Below are 18526 nucleotides of genomic sequence, written 5' to 3'. Positions count from 1 at the left end.
ATCCCTCTCTAAGCACATGTGCTATGGGGAAGATAATTTCTTCAAAAGATACTTGCAGAGATAATTCATGATCAAGAAAAAGGTTTGCCAAAGGTCGCTTGTTCTGCTACTTCTAGAACTGTAGAATTTGCAAGTGAGACAAGTGGAGCTAATGCATCCCGCCCAATTGCAGCAACATCCTTATTTTGCTTGATTGACAGAAAAATGGCAGCAAGGCAAGATGAGGCCGCCATTAGTATTTTATCTGTCTGCCCATCAATCAGCTTCATGACTGACCAAAGTGTCTTCACTGCAATATGAGTTTCTCGCAAGTCCCTGCGACAATGAAACAGTCCAGCAAGAGCAGATGCTGATTTAGCCTGAGTTTCTTCTTTAGGTGAGTTGAGAATTTTGATCATAGTCTCAACTGCATCATTTGCAGCACTTCCTTCATGCAGAATATCATTAAGGGGTGCCACAGAAAGCAAGCTTTTCAAAGCATCAGGACATGAACTTTTGATTCAGGTTGTTCACTAGTTAAAAGAGCAGACAACTGACTAATAGTTCCTGTATCTGATTTGTGAATGAGATGATTCAGTGTTTTAGATGCTATCTCCTTTCCGTTGTCACTTTCATTTTTCAGAAGCCATAGTAAAGCGGGCACAGCATCAGCACTTTCAACACATGCCCGTATGTCTTCACTGTGGTTGCACAAATTGCCAAGGATGGTTGCTGAATCTTCTTTAGCTTTGAATATGTCACATGATGAATGATGAATGAGTAAAACCATTTGTTCAACTATAGGGTAGATATGAAACACTGGCAAATGGAATCAACTTGGACTGTTATACAAGTCACCAATCAAAATACCTGTTGACAAAATAATTGCATTCTTGCGAAATTTACTCTCCTACAATTGAAACTGAAATAGTAGGACTAGTTCATAGTCATACTTCTATTGACAATCAAGTGTGCACTCTTCGCATATTAATCTGGTATTTGCACAAAAATAACACGTGCAATTGCAAGCAGAGATTGTTCTAATTTCTAAACAAACTGGCAATGGATTGCAAAAAAGGACGTTGGACGAGCATATGCATAGATGCATAATCCTCAGGCATAAAACAATCAATCTGTCACCGAAGTAACACGAGATCAAAGAACCTTGAAGCATAATCCTCAGGCGTCAACAATCAGTCCGCCAGCGCCTACAAAGGCGCGAACGCCGCCTTGGAGATGACATGCGTCTTCTTGCCGAGCCCGAACCCGATGATGTGGTTGATGTACACGTCGCCATCCTTCACCGTCGCCGACGAGCCGATCCGGTGAGCCGGGCCGACGTACCGGCCGGTGACGACGGCGGTCTCCCAGTCGTCGTCGCTCTCGACCAGCCGGCTCACCAGGCCGGCGGCGACCAGCCTCGTCGGGGACAGCAGCGCCAGCCCGTCGCCGGTCTTCAGCGAGCCCTTCACCTTGACGACGTGCACGCTCCCCGTCTTCGGGCAGACCTTGAAGAGGTCGCCGCCGGAGGTGTGGATGACGAGGAGGTAGCCGTTGGGGTGGTAGACGATGCCGTTCAGGCCGACGAAGTTGTTGATCCACCCTGGCCTCTGGAAGAAGGTGGCGTTCTTGATGACGGACAGCGGCTCGCCGTCCGGGCTCACCTTCCAGATCTTGTTGCCCTTGGCGTCCGTCACGTACGCGTTGCCTTCCTCGTCGACGGCCACGTCGTCGGCGAGCGTTGAATCACCTACAAAATTATATAAAAATCCATTCATATTCTCGAAATTTCTTGAATTTCAAATTGAATTTACTACAAACTAGGAAAATATAATAATCGTTGTAATTTGCTCAGAAGAGAGTAAATAAACAATAGATTGGTGGCTCCCTTTCCAGTGAACAATGCTCGAAATGGACGCCTAGAAGCTACAAATCCATGGCGGCCATAGATGGCGCGGACTCACGGACGCACCTGGCCGGTCGAGGCGGACGAGGAAAAGGCGGCGCCAGGAGCCGAGCTCGTAGGCGGCCACGGCGGCGTACCCGAACCACGGCGCCAAGTCGGTGTACACCACGAGCAGGCGCCGTCTCGGCGCGTCCAAGGTGAGCCCCGTCGCCGACCTCCCGGCCGCCCCGGGGTCCGCCACGACCACCCGCGCCTCCACCTTCCCCTCCCCCGCACCCGCGCCGCCGCCGCCGGGCACCTCCACGACGCGGCCATCGGTCATGGTGGTGACCAGGAACCGCCCGCCCTCGGCGTCCCACCTGACGCCGTCGTGGAACCACCCGTCGCCCACGTAGGACACGCCCCTCGCCGTCCCCTCCAGGAACGCGACCACCGCGGCCGCCGCCAGCGCCGCGACGGCCAGCGACGCGGTCCCGCGACCCCCGCCGCCGGCGCCGGCCCCGCCGCGGCGGCGGCAGCATCCACCGCACATGACACAGCCACTACAAGATCTGGGGCGCCTCGCGTAATTCGGGTGGTTGAGTAGCGCGCGTGGCGTAATTGCTGCTGTCACTGTTCGAGCTCCCAAGTGCGCCGTGGGGTTAAGAGGGGGTTTGGCTCCACCGCGCGCTCCTGGAGGGACAACCATGACCATGGCGGTGTCAGGCCTCTCACAGTGGCCGTACCCTTAGTTTAAAAAGTTGGCACAAAGAACACCCACCACCTAATTGGATGGAGAGACAAGTAAAGGAAACGAAGCTCACAGTGAGCGTGACCTAGCCACCAAATCCACAACTTAATTTCCCAACTACCCCTCTCTCTGTGTTCGGCCGTCTCTTTTTCTTCTCCCCGGTGCGCACCGCATCCCCTCCCGCATCTCGCTTGCATCGCCACCGCTTCGACTCCCCTCCTCCCTCCACCGACGGCCGGCGCCGGATCTCCTCCCTCCGCCGCCGGCACCGGCTCTGCTTCTCCTCTCCTCCCTCCGGCGCCGGCAGCCGCGGTTGCCGGCTCGCGCGGCGACCGACGCGCGCGGGAGGCGCCGGATCTCCTCCCTCCGCCGCCGCCGCCGGCTCTGCTTCTCTTCTCCTCCCTCCGGTGCCGGCAGCCACGATTGCCGGCTCGCGCGGCGACCGACGTGCGCGGGAAGCGTCCTCGGGAGGCTCCGGCGCCAGCGGAAGACGATGCGCCGATGGGATGTGGTGGCCGCGGCGGCGGATGTGGTGGTCGACGCCAGATCTCCTCTCCCCGCCGCCGCCGCCGCGAGGAGGAGGAGGTAGTGTTAGTCAAGGAGGACGAGCAGAAGCAGAAGCACTGCGGCCGCGTTCTTTGATCTTTTTTCCCAACTCGATTCGATCGATCACATCACTTGCTAATAACAAGATGGGATTAGCTGTTCTTATCTTTGCATGTTCTGTTCTCTAATTCTTGATGAAAAAAAATCAAGAACTGCTCTCGCTTCTTATCTTTGCTTGTCATGCTGATGTTTCAAGACCCAGAGAGATCCTTCACGTGGTGACCGCTTCTTTTTGATTTTTTTGCCTCTTTTTTCTTTTTCATTTCTTCAATTTTTCGTTGTTTAACCTACAAACGATCTCTTCCAATCCCCAAGATTTTCTTGCCTTTTCTTGACTCGGTGACGGGAGGAGATTTGCTGCGGTGCCGAGGCGGGAGAAATCAGTGGACCGGAATAATGGGTGGCGGGAGGAGATTTGCTGCGGCGGGAGTGGTTTTTTGGAGGGCAATACGGGGATTTCGCGATAAGATTTCTGGGCGAGGGCACGCAAGGGCGAGCAACGCCGCCCACAGTGGTTTTTTGGAGGGCAATACGGGGATACGCCGCTCACGCCCTCGAACTGACGAGGTTTCGCGTGGCTTTGTTTGGTGACGAGCTTCCTAGCTAAGGCACGGTTGCACGCGACACGTTAGCAAAATTCCGACGTGGCACACGAGGTTCCCCCTCCAGCTAGGAGCACTGTGAGAGGCCTCAGTGGGGACGTGCTCCCGTGACCGCGGATGGAGCTAGCAGAGTTGCAGCTCGTGCCTCACTGCCTCGGCCTTGGTGGTAGTATGATCGGATCTCTGCGTCTGCGAGCAGAAGAGACGGGAAACTATGGGCCGGGCCTCTTGGTTGCCTGGTTTGCCTAGAAGGGTAGAACTTGGCAGTGGAGACGACGGGCATTGTCCCGTGGAAATTTGATGATTTGCCGCTTTTAGCGGCTGTGTAAAGAGTGAAAAATCATCATCAAGATAACTCATCTGTGTTCGATTGCACCATGGAATCGCGCCTCTATTCTCGTGGTAAGAGGAGAAGCAATTCGCTACCAAGCCTCCTCTGTCCCCTCCCAAGTACGAAGTACCAATCACTTATCACTCACTCGTTGCTTCATGTACATCCTCCAGTACTTAAGCACATGGCGTCCTCGTAGTCGTAAAGATGAGTCGCGGGACCACAAATAGATGCATCTAAATCGGCAAGATTAACTTCGATGGCGGCGGACAGAGAAGAAATTCCGGTGTTCCTTGCAACATGAGCGTCACATTGGTCAAGTGATTAGGGGATGGCATGTATTGACAGCGAAATGGAGTGGATGCCCAGGCCGGTCTGTGTCATGAGATGAGGAGCAAGGGAGGCTTCGTACATCCTAGAGATCAAGGGGAAGAGGCAGCCAACGCGCGAGCAGTCGGTGTTACTGTTAGGCCAGGAAAAAAGCCACTTCTGGATTACTAATAACTTGAGTGTGAACTCGCAGCTTCTCCTCATTGGTTTTTGGTTGATTTTAGTAGTATGCGACAATGCGAAAACGAGAGGACGGGGAGTCCAGAAGTGTTCAGTTCAGTCAGTAAAACTTTCGTTAGATGTAAACTGGAGTAGCGAAAGATGGAAGTTGGTGTTTGGTGACCAACAATGAAGGAGACGGCATGGTCGGGTAAGGAAAGGAAAGGAAAAGAAGCTTCTGACTTTTAGTGGATCTAAATGGCAAATCTAGTTGGGTTTTAGGCCTGAAAATATGCTGCTGCTCTTCATATCTCTCTTGTCCCAGAGAACCCAAACAGAAGTGCAACCAACCACCATTATATTCTTCATACTACCTGCGAAGATCTCCATTCATGGACGTTCCCTACGAATTAAATGCACACGAGCAAACCATGCAGCCACAGCGAATCTGTCCCCATGTCATACTGTACCTTCTCGTGGAAGGCTTTTCGCCTTTTCGGCGCCGTCAAATACCAAGGCCCCACCGATCAGTTAAAAAAAAATACTCACACGATCACACGATGAGTCCATGGAGGAGGTAAAGGTAAAGATCGTGATCGATCACGCACCTGGTCCGTCGAGGCGGGTGAGGAAGAGGCGGCGCCACGAGGCGAGGTCGTACGCGGCGACGGCGGAGTACGCGAACCGCGGCAACCGGTCGGCGTAGACGATGAGCAGGCGCCCCCTCGGCGCGTCGACGGTGAGACCCAGCGCGACCCTCCCGGCGACGTCGGGATCCGCCAGGACCACGCGCTCCTCCTCCTTCTCCTTCCCTTTCGCCTCGGCGCGGAGCTCGGACACGCCGGCGCCGAAGAAGTTGGACACGAGCAGCCGCCGTCCGTCGGCGTCCCACTTGGCGCACTCGTGGAGCCACCCGTCGCCCACGTAGGAGACACCGCCGGCGGTGCCCTCCAGGACGGCGACCGCCGCGGCGGCCGCCAGCGCCACGAGGGCGAGCGCCGTCCCCGCGCACCCCCGCTTCCTCCCGCCGCCGGCGCCGGCCGCCCCCGCCTCGGCGGCTCCCCCGGCACCGCGGCCGCAGCAGTCACCACACATGGTGCAGCGATTGGGTAGCCTACAGCAGCGGCGAGATTTGAGTAGCCAACAGCAGCGGCGAGATTTGGGTAGCCTACAGCAGCGGCGACGAAGGGGAGGAGGATTTGGCCCGATCCGATTTGGTCAATGTAGGGCGAGCTGGTTTGGGTCTTCCCGCTATTAAAAATGTATAGTACTGATTTAGTGAGGATTTTGGTGAGCTGGTGTGTTTTAGCGAGTATTTTGGTGGCATTTTGACGACCGGCGTGGGCCGCGGGGGAGCGGAATCTTTCAGTTTGTCCCTATCCATCCATCCAACTCCAACGCTGGTTGATCTGCGTGAGTTTTATGGGACAAGTTTGAGTGCGGACGGGGTAGGAACGCGCGCTGTGACCGCGAGTGGCGGCGAGCCGAGCCGGCGAGTGCATGGAGTTGACGGCTTTTGGCAAGGCTGGCGAGTGGCTGGCTTTGGAGGAAAGCACCGGAAGTCAGAGCATTCGGTGCGACTTTTTGCCTCGTCTTTTGCTTCCGGGGGGTCACGGCTTTGCGAGGTCATGGTGTCACACGGCTCACGGGGCAGGGTGATCGGTGTACCGAAAAGTTGAATGCTTTTTGCGGTGTAACCCTCTTAAGTACGAGAAATCAGGTAGAACTCCGTAGAGAGGACTCAACGAGAGTGATTTATGCGTAGGGTTGGCAACAAGGCAGGTTGGACCAGAGCGCCCCCGCCCCTGCTCCCCGGCCCCACAGAGATGGTCGGGTGAAAACCATCACCCGTCAAGTCGCTGCAAGGACCCGTGGGTGCGTGGGGCCAGGCACCACCCGGCTGACGATTGACGAGCGAGGAGCCGAGGAGCAGCGACGAAGCCAACGCCAACGAGGGACAACGACAGACAGGTGGCTGAGGACTGGGCGTCACTGCCACCGCCGCTGCGGATGCGCCTCCCTGGCCGCCGCCGCCGTGGATGCGGTGCTAGCCCTTGCCATTGCCGTCGCGGATGCGCCGCTAACGCCAACACGGATGGTCGTGCCCCTGGTCGTCGACGCCGCGACTCACAAGAAGCCGCCACCGCCTGCTGCTTCCGCTGTCCGCGCGTGTCCACCGTCGCTGGCTCGCCACCCATCCGTGCGTCTTCCGCTGTCCGCGTGTGATGGCTGGGTGGGGTGGGAAGGGAAATGAGGATAAGGTTAGGGAAGGGAATATATGAGGAATTAGGGTTAGACTAGATGGGCCTTTTTGGCTCATAATATGCTAGTATCAATAGTCTAACATACATCCTCCGGAGACCCGCGTGTCACCCGCCCCTCTGCCCTGGCTCATGATCGGGGCCCGGCCCCAACTCCCCGCGGGTTGAAATCCACACCCGCCCCTGCCCCCGTAGGGGCAGATCCCCGGCCCCACGGGGGAAATTGTCATCCCTACTTCTGTCAGATCGCTCAAAGTGTGCTTAGCTTATTTTTTGACGGGATCAGGTGTGTTTAACTAATGCTTATTAGTAATATGCCCGTACTAAACGCTACGGTGAAATTCTATGTCTTTAATTAAACTTTAAAATGGATTCGGATGCCGTGAATAAAAAAGTTATATAGAGTACAAGAAAATATTTTTTCCGCATGTCACGAATTCAGATGTTCCATTTCATTTTTGTTATGTGTGCTTTTTGAATAAAATTAATACACCCTGTTCGGTTCACAAATGGTAATTGGTTATATCCCTGAATGAAATCCACGATCCGCTGGCAAAGATGTACCATTCTTTGTTGCAACAAATCATCCAAATCCAAATCTAAATGTAAAAATTTTGGGAATATTGTACCATTCATTATTGCAAATTTATAGTGCTTAGATTACTTAAAATTTATCAAAGGACTATGTTTAGATTACAATCCAAATGTACAATGGACTCATACAAAAATATGGTCTCGGGCTTAATTTGATAAAATTTCTTCTATCCACATCAGCAAAAGAACATCAGTGCACTGTACATTGTCTATATTGTACTATACAACAAGAAGAGACCGATCCGAATGGATGATGCTTTCTGGTAATATAAACATTACATCAACTTAACACGGTGAGTACGTCTTGCCAAGACAACAGATTGCATTTTCCACTGGACATTAGGATATGATACAGCTGATTGCCTGATTCTATGCTACAAGACCAACAAACTGATTTCCATAGCCCATCGAGTTGGTCGTAATTCTTAACACAAGGAACGTACAACAACACATGGAGAAAACTGTCCAACTATTTTCCGGTGTCCGCTGAAGGCCCAAATCTGAAAATGTTCAACAAGCAGCAACTCAAATGTTAACATGCTGGAGTTTGCACCAAATTATTTTCTTTTGCTTTCACTTCTAGAACGACATGGCAAATGCTAAACACAAAACTCAGTAAGTTCTGCTGGGATCTTTATAATAATAAATCAAAATGTCCAGATGATTAAGTAGTGGATGCACATTAGTGGATGAATGGAATAGTACAGTAAACTTTATAATAATACAATCTACAGATGATTAAATATTCCTTGTATAAGTTAACAATCACATCCACAACAAAAAGGCAGATTGCAAAGTTAATATGGCACCGAGATGAATTTGCAAAAAGAACAACTTAAGAACAAAGTGGAAAAGGTGATTATCACAGTTCTAGTGCTACCAAAGTGGAAAAGAACAACTTTATTTTTTTTATATAAATCAAAATGTACAGATGATCAAGTAGTAGATGCACATTATTGGATGAATGGAACAGTACAGTAAAAAGGATCACGTTGTCGAATGCAATATCTCAAAGCGGTACATTGAAAAAAAAAGAATCCCTGATACAGGAAAGACTCCCAACCACAGAAAGTAAACATATGACAAGCAAAATAGTTGAAATGGTCCTGATCCTTGCTTAAAGAAGTAGCACAATTTTATTCCATAAATATTTTCTAATGACATGGAGACATAGTTCAGAAAGTCAGGTAATAACACCAAGCAGAGTGTGGTCATAGGTGGTCACACTTAATTGATTCCTCCATAGTATATAAATGGATCTAAGTTTCTAAATTACAATAAAGGACAGGACGTTGGTAATTTGAATAGTAATTTCAGTAATCGATGTACGTGCAGAACAATAGTGCAGTTATTTTTAGGAAAAATCTTTATCCTGAAAGCCATGAACACATATCTATCTCATAGTCAAAGTGCAGTCAAGAAAGGAAAAGAACATTTGACATTGAAGTGGTACAAATCAACCAGAAAAAAAAGTAAGAGGGGGAACATACTGGATGCCGACACGGTAGTGTGGATGTTGAGGAATCGCCTCTGACCTGATGGATGCCCTATAGGGCGACGGCACGCCGCAGTTCTGGCGGCGGGAGTTCCTGGTGGAGATCGGAGACGGTGCAGAGAAAACCGGCGACGAGCGGCGGAGTGGTGCGCGACGGCGGACTGGCGGTGTTCGGCGGGGAAGTTAGGTTTAGGGTTTGGAGAGCGATGGAGGAGGCGGGAGGAGCGAGAGGCAGAGGGGGCGGGGCGGCGGCGCGGTGGGGAGAGCAATGCCCGCGTTGCGGTGCTGGGGGAGGAGAGCGGAAGGATTTCGGGGGTATGGGAGCGGAGTGATTTTAGGAAGGCGCGTGATTCAAGAGTGCTGGGTGAGGGAAGGCGACGCGTACGCAGGAGCTAATCGGCACGTTAGATTGAGATAATCTGGACCGTTCAGTGAAGAATAAAAGAATGAGTGATGAGTGAAAAGTATTTATTGAATGAAAAAGTCCACTTTGACTCCCTTAATTATCGGCGGAATCTAATTCGTAACCCTCAACCGCAAAACCGGATAAGACGACTCCCCGAATTATTGAAACCGGTGCAATTTGACTCCCTCAGCGGTTTTGGAGGGCAGTTTTGCTGATGTGGCACTGCCATGTCGATGTTGAACTAGTCTTCGTCTCACGTGGCGTTTAAGTGGCATTCAAATTAAAAAATATATATATGTGGGACATGTCTGTCATTCACACACAGAAATATATTATGGGGGCCATATGTCATCCTCTCTCTCTTTCTCTTCTTTTCACCGGTCTGCAGGGGCGAGAGCTAGACAAGCGGCGGCGGCGGACAAGCGGCGGCGGCAGGCAAGTGACACTAGGGCGGCGGCGGTCGAGGGAGTGGTCGGCAGCGGGGCCAGATCTTCCTCCTCCCTCTCTCTCCCTCATCCCTTTCTCCCTAGTTTGTGTGGTCGGCTGGAATGGTCGGCGGCGGCGGGATGACGACGGGACGGCCGGCGGCTGACGCCTCCGCCATGCCGCGCAGCAGCCGGCCAGCCTTGTCGCGGCGCACCGACAAGAACGCCCTCGCCACGCACGGCGACGACACCACCACGACGCCGCAGGCGCCCATCTTGAGGTACACATGACAGGCCCGTACTTGCGCACTAGCGACGCCTGGTCGGCGTGCGGGGCCAGGCCGACGAGCGGCAGCGCGCCGAGGACGGGGACGCCCGGGGTCCCGGGGGAGGCGGCGGCCGCCGCCGGGGAAGGGCGGGCGGTAGGAGCGGAGGGAGAGGTGGAGGAGGAGGCAGAGGAAGGCGGCGGAGAGCACGACGAGGCGGGGCGGCAACGGCGCCGTGGGGAGGGACGGGCGAGGACGTCAACGACTCACAGGGGGAGAAAAAGAGAGGCGGGGAGGGGGACTCCGCTTCGGGCTAGGTGAACTCTGGTCGGGATGGGGTTGAAGGAGGCGCCGGCCACAGCCGCTCCGGCCCCCGTCCGCCGCCACTGTCGCTCCGGCCCCCGTCCGCCGCCACCGTCGCTCCGGGCCCCGTCCGCCGCCACTGTCGATGATCTGGCCCCTGCTCCGGCCTTCGCCCGCCCGCCCGCCCTCCCGCCGCTGCCCGCCATCCCACTCTCGCAAACAGAGAGAGAGAGAAAGAGAGGGGGAGGATGAAGAAGGTAGATAAGAGAGGATGACATGTGGCCCCCACATGTCAGTGGGTCCCACAATATATTGTGTGTAAATGACCGATGGGTTCCACATATATTTTTTTAATTCGAATGCTACGTAAGCACCACGTGAGACGAAGGCTAGGCCAACATCGACACGTCAGCGCCACATCAGCAAAACCGTCCTCCAAAACCGCTGAGGGAGTCAAATTGCACTGGTTTTAATAGTTCGGGGAGTCGTCTTATCCGGTTTTGTAGTTGAGGGTCACGAATTAGATTCCGCCGAGAATTAAGGGAGTCAAAGTGAACTTTTTCCTTTGTTGAATAGGGTAGATAGGGTAGATTATGAGGAGAGACAAGGCCGTCCCATCCTGGTAGACTAACGAGTCGTCGGTATTTGTGGGCCTTGCATACGGCCTTCAGGCCCGTCTGCTCTATGAATCTAAATTGGAAAAAGTCCATTTTAATTCCCTTCAATATATGCCGAATATGATTCGCATCAATCGATCGTAGAACCGGGTACGTCGATACTTTCAACTTTTACCGTGTAAAATGACTCATTCAACTGTTTTAAGAGCGGTATTCAACTGTTTTAAGAGCGGTTTAGACTGACGTGACGTCCACGTGACAACCTGGTCATTAAATAAATTAAAAAATTGGGTCGTGTTTAGTTCGTGTGCCAATTTTTTTTTAAGTATACGGATACACATTTGAAAAATTAAACGTAGACTAATAACAAAACAAATTACAGATTTCGCCTATAAACTGCGAGACGAATTTATTAAGTCTATTTAATCCGTCATTAGCAAATGTTTACTATAGCATCACATTGTTAAATCAAGACGTAATTAGGCTCAAAAGATTTGTCTCATAATTTACATGTAAACTGTGTAATTGTTTTTTTTCACATTTAATGCTTCATACATGTGTATAAATATTTGACGTGATGGAATTTTTGGAAGTTTGAAGGGAACTAAATATTGCCTTAGTTTTTTTTCTAACGTGCCTTTGGATGGCTACGGGACGTTCGTTAGTTTGTATCCAACGGAGTATATTCAGTTCTCTACTTAAAAAATAATTTTTCATGGCGTCACCTATAATTTTCGCTGGCGGTTATACGTGAAAACCGCTACTAAAAATGTAACAAGGGGTGAGGGGTTACAGACCGCCAGCGAAAATCGGTTTTCACTGGCGGCCACGCTAAGAGGTCCGCCATTAAAAATTAAAAATAGCTTTATTTTCGCTGGCGGCTACTCTAAGAGGCCCGCCATAAAAAATTGGGTTTTCGCTGGCGGCCGATTTTCGCTGGCGGCAGCTAACTTGCACCTACTGTGAAAAAAATATTCCCTCTAGTAAAATCTCCTCCAATGTTATCCCTTCCCATTCACCTCTCCCATTCCTTCTCTTCCTCCTGCAGCCTCTCCACCTCCTGTCCTCCAGCCTCTCCTCCTCCTTCTCCTCCACCACCTCCTCCTCCTGTCGGCGTAGGAAACACAGCGGATTAGCGACGGTGACTACGGCGACCGGGAGGGGCCGGGAGGGGTGCCGTGATCCACGGCCGGGAAGGGCACGGGCGCAGGTGCAGGCGTGGCGGATCCGGCCACCGCAGAGCCGCGGGCGGCGGATCCGGCCGCCGGAGGACCGCGGGCGGCGGATCCGGCCGCCGGAGGGCCGCGGGGAGCGGATCCGGGCGCGGGCGGCGGCGCGCGGCTGATCCGGGCACGGGCGGCCGCTCTCGGACGCCGGCGGCGGTGCGCGGCGGATCCAGGCGCGGGCGGCGGCTATCAGGCGCTGGCGGGGAGGCTAGATCTGCCGCCGCCAGATCGGCGGCGCCTGGCTGGTGGTCACCGGGGAGCTGCATGCTAGCTGCAGAGAGGAGGCACGACCGCACGAGAGGATCCTCTCTTCAGTTCATGCGTTTTGTTCTGATCTGTTTGCACGTGGTGGGGTTCAACTGCTCATTATGTTTGACGTTTCTGGATCATCATTTTCTTCTGTTCACGTGCTCATTTTCTTCCTTCGAATTCCAGAAACCATTTCTGCAGCGGGCTGCGGTGGAGGCTGCGGCGGGGCTCTGTGCAGCGGCGGTGGAGGCCGGCGGGGCTCGGCAGCGGCGTCGTCGAGGCGGAGGCAGTGGAGGCTTGAATGCTTGAATTTTTTTATGCTTGAATGCTTGGGGGAATAGAAATTTTTGACTGTAAATTTAAATTGTGCTTGTGTGAATTGAATTTTTTGACTGTAATTTCTGCTTGGGTGAATGGAAATTTCTGTGGATTTTTGAATGGTGGAGCGTCGACGGAGGCAGACGGAGCGGTGTCGCTCCGTCTATTATTTTTTTTAAACTTGGCCACGATTAACACTGGCGGGTGACACAGTGTTACTCGTATTTTCGCTGGCTGGCCAGGGAAAATGTGTCTTTGCTGGCGGTTGGGCTTAAGACGACTGACAGCGAAAATAAATTATCGCTGGTGGCCAAAAACCGCTAGCGAAGATAGTGATTTTCATTGGTTTTTGTTTTTTGGCGGCTCAAAATTCTGTCAGCGAAAATCCAAAATGGCCGCTATGAAAGATGGTTTTCGTAGCAGTGGTTATACTACACACTGTAAGGCGTGTATAAATCTGTGAAAGGATAAAATTGGCAATAAATTAGATGTCACTAGAGTAAATTAGTAGGTCCAATCAACCTTAATCTAATAACGTTAGCACATATGGCCCGCCCTAAACTTTTGTTTGTGTCAAATCGAAGGCCATGCCAGTTCAGGTAGACGATTCATCGTCCGCCATGGACACTTAGGCCGTGTTTACTTCTTTGGCTAATTATTTTTAAAGTATACCGACACACATTTGAAATATTAAACGTAGACTAATAACAAAACAAATTATAGATTCCGCCTGTAAATTACGAGACGAATTTATCAAGCCTAATTAATCTGTCATTAGCAATTGTTTACCCTAGCATCACATTGTCAAGTCATGGTGCAATTATGCTTATAAAATTCGTCTCGTAATTTACATATAAATTGTGCAATTATTTTTTTTCGTCCACATTTAATACTCTATACATGTGTCTAAATATTTGATACGATATTTTTTGTCAATAATTTTTGGGATCTAAATACACCCAGATCTATGGATAGTTGCAAGTTGGGCAATTTGTCATTTATTTTATCAATATACACGCGATCTTCAGGAAGGCAAAGTGGTGCCCACCGGCCACCGTCCACTTCAGCACCATCCGGGAGTGACCATACGCGAGAAGCATGAAATCGGCCTTGCCAAGCGCTACGGAAGCGTGAAGCGCGCCTTATTAGCACGCGCCGCTTGCAGCCTCCTCTGTCCAGGGCTCCAGGTGTTCTACCGGACGCAGAATGCATCCAACCTAAGCTACCCAACACACCTGACGACTTGCTATAAGTATCCCCTTTACAGCCACTCCATAGCTCATCAAGCAGTTCGAACACTCCATTTGGTTGTCATTTTCAACTATAATCCACCACAACTCGTGCAACATCAGCTCACTCGTGTTCCCAACCGCGACAAAGCTTCACAGATGGAGGCTCAGAACCAAGAGGTCGCTGCCCTGGTCGAGAAGATCGCCGGCCTCCACGCCGCCATCTCCAAGCTGCCGTCGCTGAGCCCATCCGCCGAGGTGGACGCGCTCTTCACCGACCTCGTCACGGCGTGCGTCCCGGCGAGCCCCGTCGACGTGGCCAAGCTCGGCCCGGAGGCGCAGGCGATGCGGGAGGAGCTCATCCGCCTCTGCTCCGCCGCCGAGGGCCACCTCGAGGCGCACTACGCCGACATGCTCGCCGCCTTCGACAACCCGCTCGACCACCTCGCCCGCTTCCCGTACTACGGCAACTACGTCAACCTGAGCAAGCTGGAGTACGACCTCCTCGTCCGCTACGTCCCCGGCATTGCCCCCACCCGCGTCGCCTTCGTCGGGTCGGGCCCGCTGCCGTTCAGCTCCCTCGTGCTCGCCGCGCACCACCTGCCGGACGCGGTGTTCGACAACTACGACCGGTGCGGCGCGGCCAACGAGCGGGCGAGGAGGCTGTTCCGCGGCGCCGACGAGGGCCTCGGCGCGCGCATGGCGTTCCACACCGCCGACGTGGCGACCCTGACGGGGGAGCTCGGCGCGTACGACGTCGTGTTCCTGGCGGCGCTCGTGGGCATGGCGGCCGAGGAGAAGGCCGGGGTGATCGCGCACCTGGGCGCGCACATGGCGGACGGCGCGGCGCTCGTCGTGCGGAGCGCGCACGGGGCGCGCGGGTTCCTGTACCCGATCGTCGATCCCGAGGACGTCAGGCGTGGCGGGTTCGACGTTCTGGCGGTGTGCCACCCGGAGGACGAGGTGATCAACTCCGTCATCGTCGCCCGCAAGGTCGGTGCCGCCGCCGCCGCCGCCGCGGCGCGCAGAGACGAGCTCGCGGACTCGCGCGGCGTGGTTCTGCCGGTGGTCGGGCCGCCGTCCACGTGCTGCAAGGTGGAGGCGAGCGCGGTTGAGAAGGCAGAAGAGTTTGCCGCCAACAAGGAGCTGTCCGTCTAACAGCCGGACGATCGAAAGGCGCACTATATTATGGCAATAAATCATTTGATTATACTTATGCTGCATTTGCGAAGCTAAGGTATACTATGCAAGCCATATGTTTGTGTTCGTACGTGTTGTTTGGGACGTACAGTTGTGTTGTTGTACGTCGTGAAGTACTGAAGTGTTCACAGTAGATCACAAGTTCACAGCAATCAATGAGGACCCTGTAAGCCAGTGTAAACGAGGAACATGCCATCTGTGTATGACAGTGAGAAATTATATAAGAAAAACATTTTGTGACAAAAGTAATCAGGGCTACCTTTTTAAAGTGCTGTTCTGGCAGCCCTTCGCTTTTTCTTTGGATTTTTAGAGTGTTCATTTATCTTGTGCTGAAAATAAATGGTGTAGCAAAAGGTACAGATTTAAAATAGGAAAAATAATATATTTTACTCCCTCAAACTATTTCACCGGAGCACTTAGCCTCCTAAATTATTTTTTTTGGCTCATTTTACATCCCGAACTACTGAAAACGATATACCTTATCCCTTACATTGTTTCTCTTTGTGTAAGTCAAATTTTCCACTAACGTTTTTGTAGGATGATATATGAATTACAACTATCGTCTCAACATTTTTATAATTTTTTTCTCACTGTTTACATAGGATGAAAACACCTAAAACTAATTTTATCATCAACATTTTAAAGTTCAATTAAATAGTAATGAAAAAAATTGATTTTTTTTTGAACTTAGATAATGGCGTCATCTATGATTGTAAAAATTTTCAGCTTAGAATACAACTTGTATAAAGCGTAACATAAATAAAAATATTACTATTAGGTAATAAAGTAAACTATTTTCAATAGTTTAGGTTTAAAATGAGGAAAAAAAATAGTTTAAGGGTTAAGTAATCCCATGAATTAGTTCGGGGGAGTAAGGTGGATTTTCTTTTTATTTAAAAGTCTGACGCCAACGATGTCGAGTGGCGCTGAGACGACGCGGCGCTGCAGATTGCCTTGGTGACACGTTATTTAGCTAACCAGTGCATGCAATGTTGTATAGTAAATTCTCTAAAAATATTTATATGTCAGAAGTATGCAAAAAGTTCCCACATATTAATGACAAAAGGGGATTATATCTTTGAGCTCCTTTAGAGCACAAGATTAAAAAAAACTAGGAATATGATAGAGATTGGTGTGTAAATCAGAGGATTAAAATACAGAGAAATTTTATCGAATAGAAGTATGTGTTTGGATAGAGCATAGGAAAAACATAGAATTCTTTGTAAGCTTTCGGGCAAAGGAAACCGAAAGGAGAGCTCGGAGTGGATTGTTATTGTCCTGTGGAATCAGTAGCTTAGGAAATGTTCTTTGGTTTTCCGTTGTTTTCCCAATGAGCAATTTTTCTGATCCAAAGGACACTATAGTAACTTAATTCATAGAAATACAAATCCTCTAATTTTTTATTCCCTTTGTTTTTCCTCCGATCAAAGGAGGCAGGGAGCTCTCCCAAAAAGAGGAATATCTATACCATTAACTAACGAGGGTCCATATTATATATAGAAAATCCAATTTATTTTTTTCAATGGGTAACAGTCTATCTTCACTGTGCGTGAAATTCGGGTAGTTTTAATTAGAGTAAATTTCACAAAACTATTGATACTTTTACTACAAATATTTAAGATGGTATATCAAAAATTTAGTAACAAAGTTATAGAAAAAATACAAATTAATGCCAATATAGCATTAGTGCAAAGAATTTAAAATCTAAAAAATATATTTTGTAAAAGCTTTTTATACTATTTTTTATGATGCTCTGTTTTAAATATGTAGCTTCGTGATAAATTTGATGTTAAATAGTTTCATGATGTACCGCCTTAAATCTCTAGCTTTGAATAGTTTGATAGTTTTGTAAAATTTATTTACAAAAATTATGGGTCTTGAAGTGGTACCACACGGGTACCTACTCAAGACTGTCGTGATCGAAGTTCACGTAGATAACCCTTTTACATTATTATTTCAGACGGTGACAAACACCTCTTGCTTTCTCAGCACCTTACTCGTCGTTGTCCCCTAGAGTTGCACCGAAACACGGAATGCATTGGCACGGATCAATGCCCAGGCGCCTAGCATCATCCACACAACAAGAACAAGAACCCCACAGAAGCACAAACACAAACCGATACCAATAATGTTTCAGCCGGCCGATGTCACGGACAGCGAGACACAGCCAGGATTACTATGCACGCACTCAGACGGATAGCCTCTTGGCGGCGAACTCTTCCGCCTTCTGGAACGCGCCGGCGGCCGCCTCCATCTTGCAGCACTTGCACGGCGGGCTCACCACTGGAACCGCGCCGCGTGCGCCGGCGAGCCCGCCGCCGCGACGCGGGTCGGCCTTGCGAGCGACGATGACGGAGTTGATCACCTCGTCGTCGGGGTGGTACACGGCCAGCACGTCGAACCCGCCCCGCCGGATGTCCTCGAGATCGACGATCGGGTACAGGAACCCGCGCGCCCCGTGCGCGCTCCGCACGACGAGCGCCGCGCCGTCCGCCATGTGCGCGCCCAGGTGCGCGATCACCCCGGCCTTCTCCTCGGCCGCCATGCCCACGAGCGCCGCCAGGAACACGACGTCGTACGCGCCGAGCTCCCCCGTCAGGGTCGCCACGTCGGCGGTGTGGAACGCCATGCGCGCGCCGAGGCCCTCGTCGGCGCCGCGGAACAGCCTCCTCGCCCGCTCGTTGGCCGCGCCGCACCGGTCGTAGTTGTCGAACACCGCGTCCGGCAGGTGGTGCGCGGCGAGCACGAGGGAGCTGAACGGCAGCGGGCCCGACCCGACGAAGGCGACGCGGGTGGGGGCAATGCCGGGGACGTAGCGGACGAGGAGGTCGTACTCCAGCTTGCTCAGGTTGACGTAGTTGCCGTAGTACGGGAAGCGGGCGAGGTGGTCGAGCGGGTTGTCGAAGGCGGCGAGCATGTCGGCGTAGTGCGCCTCGAGGTGGCCCTCGGCGGCGGAGCAGAGGCGGATGAGCTCCTCCCGCATCGCCTGCGCCTCCGGGCCGAGCTTGGCCACGTCGACGGGGCTCGCCGGGACGCACGCCGTGACGAGGTCGGTGAAGAGCGCGTCCACCTCGGCGGATGGGCTCAGCGACGGCAGCTTGGAGATGGCGGCGTGGAGGCCGGCGATCTTCTCGACCAGGGCAGCGACCTCTTGGTTCTGAGCCTCCATCTGTGAAGCTTTGTCGCGGTTGGGAACACGAGCTGATCAGCTAATGTTGCACGAGCACTTGAGCTGTCAGTGGAAAACGGCAAGCTTGTGGAATGCTTGAGCTGCTTGATGAGCTTTGAAATGGG

General features: G+C 51.8%; 3 protein-coding genes and 1 long non-coding RNA gene across 6 annotated transcripts; 1 reads left to right on the top strand and 3 right to left on the bottom strand.

Annotated features, from left to right (window-relative positions):
• Positions 1 to 806: 806 nt before the first annotated feature.
• On the bottom strand, positions 807 to 6033 carry LOC4332609 (uncharacterized). 2 transcript variants are annotated; one of them, XM_015777382.3, is made up of 2 exons: positions 5252 to 6033; positions 807 to 1729 (listed from the first exon to the last, which is right to left on the bottom strand). In XM_015777382.3, exons 1-2 carry the CDS (start codon positions 5736 to 5738, stop codon positions 1188 to 1190), a joined length of 1029 nt encoding a protein of 342 aa, XP_015632868.1. In that variant the 5' UTR covers positions 5739 to 6033; the 3' UTR covers positions 807 to 1187. The 2 variants fall into 2 exon arrangements, with proteins under 2 accessions (XP_015632868.1, XP_015632867.2); XM_015777381.3 differs by lacking the exon at positions 5252 to 6033 and adding an exon at positions 1952 to 2503.
• A 1506-nt stretch (positions 6034 to 7539) lies between these two features.
• Positions 7540 to 9359, bottom strand: LOC112938225 (uncharacterized). Its single transcript, XR_003241282.2, has 2 exons — positions 8989 to 9359; positions 7540 to 7998 (listed from the first exon to the last, which is right to left on the bottom strand). It is a non-coding gene; the product is annotated as an uncharacterized lncRNA (long non-coding RNA).
• A 4725-nt stretch (positions 9360 to 14084) lies between these two features.
• LOC4332608 (nicotianamine synthase 1-like) lies at positions 14085 to 15481 on the top strand. The gene has a single exon (NM_001417604.1). The coding sequence runs from the start codon at positions 14192 to 14194 to the stop codon at positions 15188 to 15190; it is 999 nt and encodes a 332-aa protein (NP_001404533.1). The 5' UTR covers positions 14085 to 14191; the 3' UTR covers positions 15191 to 15481.
• Positions 15482 to 17037: 1556 nt separating this feature from the next.
• Positions 17038 to 18511, bottom strand: LOC4332607 (nicotianamine synthase 2-like). 2 transcript variants are annotated; one of them, NM_001417605.1, is made up of 1 exon: positions 17038 to 18511. In NM_001417605.1, exon 1 carries the CDS (start codon positions 18399 to 18401, stop codon positions 17421 to 17423), a length of 981 nt encoding a protein of 326 aa, NP_001404534.1. In that variant the 5' UTR covers positions 18402 to 18511; the 3' UTR covers positions 17038 to 17420. The 2 variants fall into 2 exon arrangements, with proteins under 2 accessions (NP_001404534.1, NP_001404530.1); NM_001417601.1 differs by having other exon boundaries at positions 17040 to 18511.
• Between the last annotated feature and the right edge of the window lie 15 nt (positions 18512 to 18526).

This window comes from Oryza sativa, chromosome 3, assembly GCF_034140825.1.
Source record: "Oryza sativa Japonica Group chromosome 3, ASM3414082v1".
NCBI lineage: Eukaryota > Viridiplantae > Streptophyta > Magnoliopsida > Poales > Poaceae > Oryza > Oryza sativa.
The sequence above is the reverse complement of the archived record's forward strand: the minus strand, read 5'-3'. Positions and strand labels throughout refer to the sequence as shown.

Bases quoted from the DNA above. Each gene is read 5' to 3' on its own strand.
- LOC4332609 (XM_015777382.3), bottom strand. From the start codon at position 5,738: ATGTGTGGTGACTGCTGCGGCCGCGGTGCCGGGGGAGCCGCCGAGGCG. The intron at 1,730-5,251 runs GTGCGTGATCGA...ATAATTTTGTAG, and splicing joins CACCCGCCTCGACGGACCAG to GTGATTCAACGCTCGCCGAC.
- LOC4332608 (NM_001417604.1), top strand. From the start codon at position 14,192: ATGGAGGCTCAGAACCAAGAGGTCGCTGCCCTGGTCGAGAAGATCGCC.
- LOC4332607 (NM_001417605.1), bottom strand. From the start codon at position 18,401: ATGGAGGCTCAGAACCAAGAGGTCGCTGCCCTGGTCGAGAAGATCGCC.